The 3,498-nt window shown below is 43.9% G+C and overlaps 1 protein-coding gene across 1 annotated transcript; it reads left to right on the top strand.

Moving 5' to 3' along the window:
* Positions 1–760: 760 nt before the first annotated feature.
* On the top strand, positions 761–3,298 carry LOC138588920 (CUB and zona pellucida-like domain-containing protein 1). The gene is made up of 5 exons (XM_069659177.1): positions 761–974; positions 1,062–1,462; positions 1,615–1,714; positions 2,850–3,063; positions 3,162–3,298. Exons 1-5 carry the CDS (start codon positions 816–818, stop codon positions 3,296–3,298), a joined length of 1,011 nt encoding a protein of 336 aa, XP_069515278.1. The 5' UTR covers positions 761–815.
* The last annotated feature ends 200 nt before the right edge of the window (positions 3,299–3,498 follow it).

Here is a 3,498-nt window from a genome sequence, read left to right as displayed (position 1 = left end):
TGCTGGTCAGGGGTCACTGAGCTGGAGAAATGATTGAAAACGTTTGACAACCACTGCACTGACTAATGGTACCTCATACAAGCCCACTTCAGAAAAATCCATACTGTAACTTTGTCATGGTTTTAGTTATACACCTGCAATATTCATTCTGTTTGTCTGCAATATTCTGTTTACTAATTCTCTCATTTCAGACCCGGTCACTCTCATCTCTCAGCTCCCCTCACCCTTAGTTCACTCACCCCGCCTCCTCTCCAGCTCCACCTCCTAACCACTCCTACCTCATCTAGACAAGTCCCTTCACCTGTAGTCTCACCTCACCTGCTCCTCATTCCCTAATCACTCCCCACACTATTTAACATGTGCTTCCCCACTCACCCTCTGCCAGATTGTCATAGTGTCTCGTACCTATACCTTCCAGCGTTTTTGTATCCTGCCTTATTATCCGTTTTTGATCCTGATATCGACCCTGCCTGTTTCCCGACTCTGCCTCAGTCTGATCCCTCTAACTTGGTTTGCCTGCCTGGATATTTTGTCCTTGTAACCTGTTTTCTGTTCTGTTAACCTGTTTCAGTAAAGAAACTGTTTTTTTGTGAACTCTGGTCTCTGAGTCGTGCATTTGGGTTTGTCTTTGGTTTTGACGTGTGACAAACTTTGAGCAATTTCGTGTTAAAAATATGGTTTTGGCTTTATTACACATGATCCTTTTTTTAAAACATGCGTAGCTCTCAACATAATGTGTGTTTTTCAATGAAAATAAAAGGGATTGCACATCTCTTGCTCTAGTGGAAGCTAATGTGATCTGCAAGCAGTCCACAATGAGAGGAGAGGTTGACAAATCAACGTTTCCCAGACTACATGAGGATCATCTGCAGCTCAATGACCCATCCAACGTCGTCTGCAGCCTGCAGACACACTCAAACAGCACTCATGTCATCGCCATCATCCCCCTCAACGCCTGCGGCACTCAGATCGAGGTAACGGGGTCATTTGTTCCTTTTTTAGTTGTTGCTTTTTCCTTCTTAACAGTGTGAGGACTGAATGCATATCCTCTTACTCTGCAGGAAGATGACGAGTACCTAAAGTTTAAGAATGAAATCAGCACAGTTGACAACAGCAGAAACCTGATCACCAGGAAACACCTGCTGGAAGTTAAGTTCTACTGTCAGTACCCCAAACGGGGGAACGTGACTCAGGCCTTCACAGCACACAGAAATATTACCACAGTGTGGGAGAAAGGCTTTGGAAAGTTCACGTACCAGTTTGAGTTCTTTCCTAACGCCCAGTTCCAGACCATGATGGATCCGAGCTCTTACCTTCTGGAGTACGGCTTAGGGAGCAGGATCTACATGCAGATCGAGGCCACGTCTTCAGTCAGCAACACCGAGCTGTTTGTGGAGTCCTGCAGAGCTTCACCATATGACAACCCCAACTACCGGCCAACCTACCCCATCATTGATAATGGGTAGGCATGAGTACGCCCCCTAAGCTCTGTAAGCTCTGATTCCAGTTAGGGAGTGTTTTTTTGTTTGTTTTTTTCTGTTTATCTTCTGCTTTTATCGACACTCTCAAAACAATAACTCCTCTGCCCATGAACTTTTTTATCTGCTCTGACAGGTGCAACGTGGACTCAACTGTTAGAATCCATTCTTCTGCCCATAGCAGACAGTTCAGGTTCAGCATGGAGGCCTTCAAGTTCATTGGCTTACACGACCAGGTGAAGAATGCACTTTGTGGTTAGACTGGAGAAACTCAAGTAACTCAAATTGGTTTTTTTTTAATCTAACGGAATTTATAAAATGATGTCTAAGTTGTTTGTGCAGTGCATGGGGACATTGAAATATCAATGCTTTCAGTCCATAGACTGTATAAAAAGATGGCCGACATGACAGCTCCCTAAAGTGAAGCCAAACCCTCTCTATCGCCCCCTGCTGACTGGCTGCAGTATAGCTCATAAAGCCCGCCTCCTCCATGTTAACAGATGGGACATGAGTCAAACTATAAAATCAAAATACACGTCAAAAACATTTTTCTCAAACATGGTTTCTGTCATTATAGTTAGTTCTTATCATGCTGATTTATGTCACAGTGTTCATTTTTCTGACAAGTTTACTTTGAATTAGTTATTTGATGCTATAAAAGGGGGCGTGGCCTCATGATTGACAGGAGATATAACTAACAGTAACACTAACACTACAGTCACTGAACTGTTCTGCTGTTAACTACACATGAGGGATATTTGTTGTTTTGTTGATCGGGTAAAGGTGTGTTCTGGTTAGAGGTAGGGGCGGTATGACAATACCGCGGCTCCACCAGCCCGTCTCTACTGTGCAGACTCTGGCTCCAAATGTGCCAGATGACAGCGCCCACTGCGGGGTTATTTTGGCTTCACTTTTGTACAACGAGAGCAGATAGAGAGACACATTGTCTATCTTTATATACAGTCATTGCTCCAAATGTACAAGATGGAAGCACCTACCCCAGGGGATATTTTGCCCTCATTGTTGTACAGTGAGACGCCTTGTCAATCTTTGTATGCAGTCATTGTTTCAGTCCAGAAACAAAGTCCAGTAGTACATGGGGTAGCTGTGAAAAATGAAGATTACACCCACAAATATGTCGGAAAATGGGATGTTTATTTTATTTCATCTGGCAAATTTCTGACATATTTTCATAGATTAGAAAAAGTAACTTAGAGAAGTTATCCTGCGAACTTATTGTGCTGCAAAACATTTATTTCCATGACTTACAAATGGATGACCACAGTTTTCTTGTTGTATCTTGCCTCTCAGGGATCCTGCTGAAAACAGTTAATTTCCTGACATAACGAGCACATGTCCTGTTGTATTCAGGTGTACATCAGCTGCTCAGTCCTGATGTGTCAAGCAGGAGACCCCAACACCAGGTGCTCGCAGGGATGCCTCAACCCCACACTGTCCAATAATCCCCGCAATTACAAGCCTAAGAGAGCGGCTGTCACCCAGAGTACGGCGCACTTCATTTCCCAGGGTCCCCTGCACCTGAAGAGATCAGTGAGATCAGCATTAGACGGGACAGAAAGCCCAGGTAGGAAAACAGGAAGTGCTTTCTTCACAGCACACCTGCCTTGTTTGACTCCCAGTTTGGACATGATCAGATTCAAGTTGTGCTTCTCCTTTCTCCAGGGATCAACCTGAATCTCAACCTGGTTTTCATCGCTGGATGTCTTCTTGCAGCTGTTGGCATGATCAGCGGAGTGGCCGTGTACAAAGCCAAAATATCAGGGGTGAAATACCAGCCTCTGCCCACACTTGAAACTTAAGGCAGCAGTGTGGGCAGAGAAACAATTCCATATTAATTACACTGGAATATAAGCAGTTATTTAGATTATGTCTGCTGAGGGATTTGGGTGTTCATGTATCTAATTATGTGCAAATTAAAATAGATTTGTCCACAGGTGTGTAACCTGAAGGAGGAGAGATGTGTACCTTTGGAAATGGGAAACCAGGAAATAAGTTTTAT

The sequence above is a fragment of the Semicossyphus pulcher genome, unplaced genomic scaffold (genome assembly GCF_022749685.1).
Source record: "Semicossyphus pulcher isolate SPU_LCO1_2020_fin unplaced genomic scaffold, fSemPul1.0.p SCAF_1, whole genome shotgun sequence".
In the NCBI taxonomy this organism is placed as follows: domain Eukaryota; kingdom Metazoa; phylum Chordata; class Actinopteri; order Labriformes; family Labridae; genus Semicossyphus; species Semicossyphus pulcher.
Note: the sequence above shows the minus strand (reverse complement) of the source record. Positions and strands in the feature narration are given on the sequence as shown.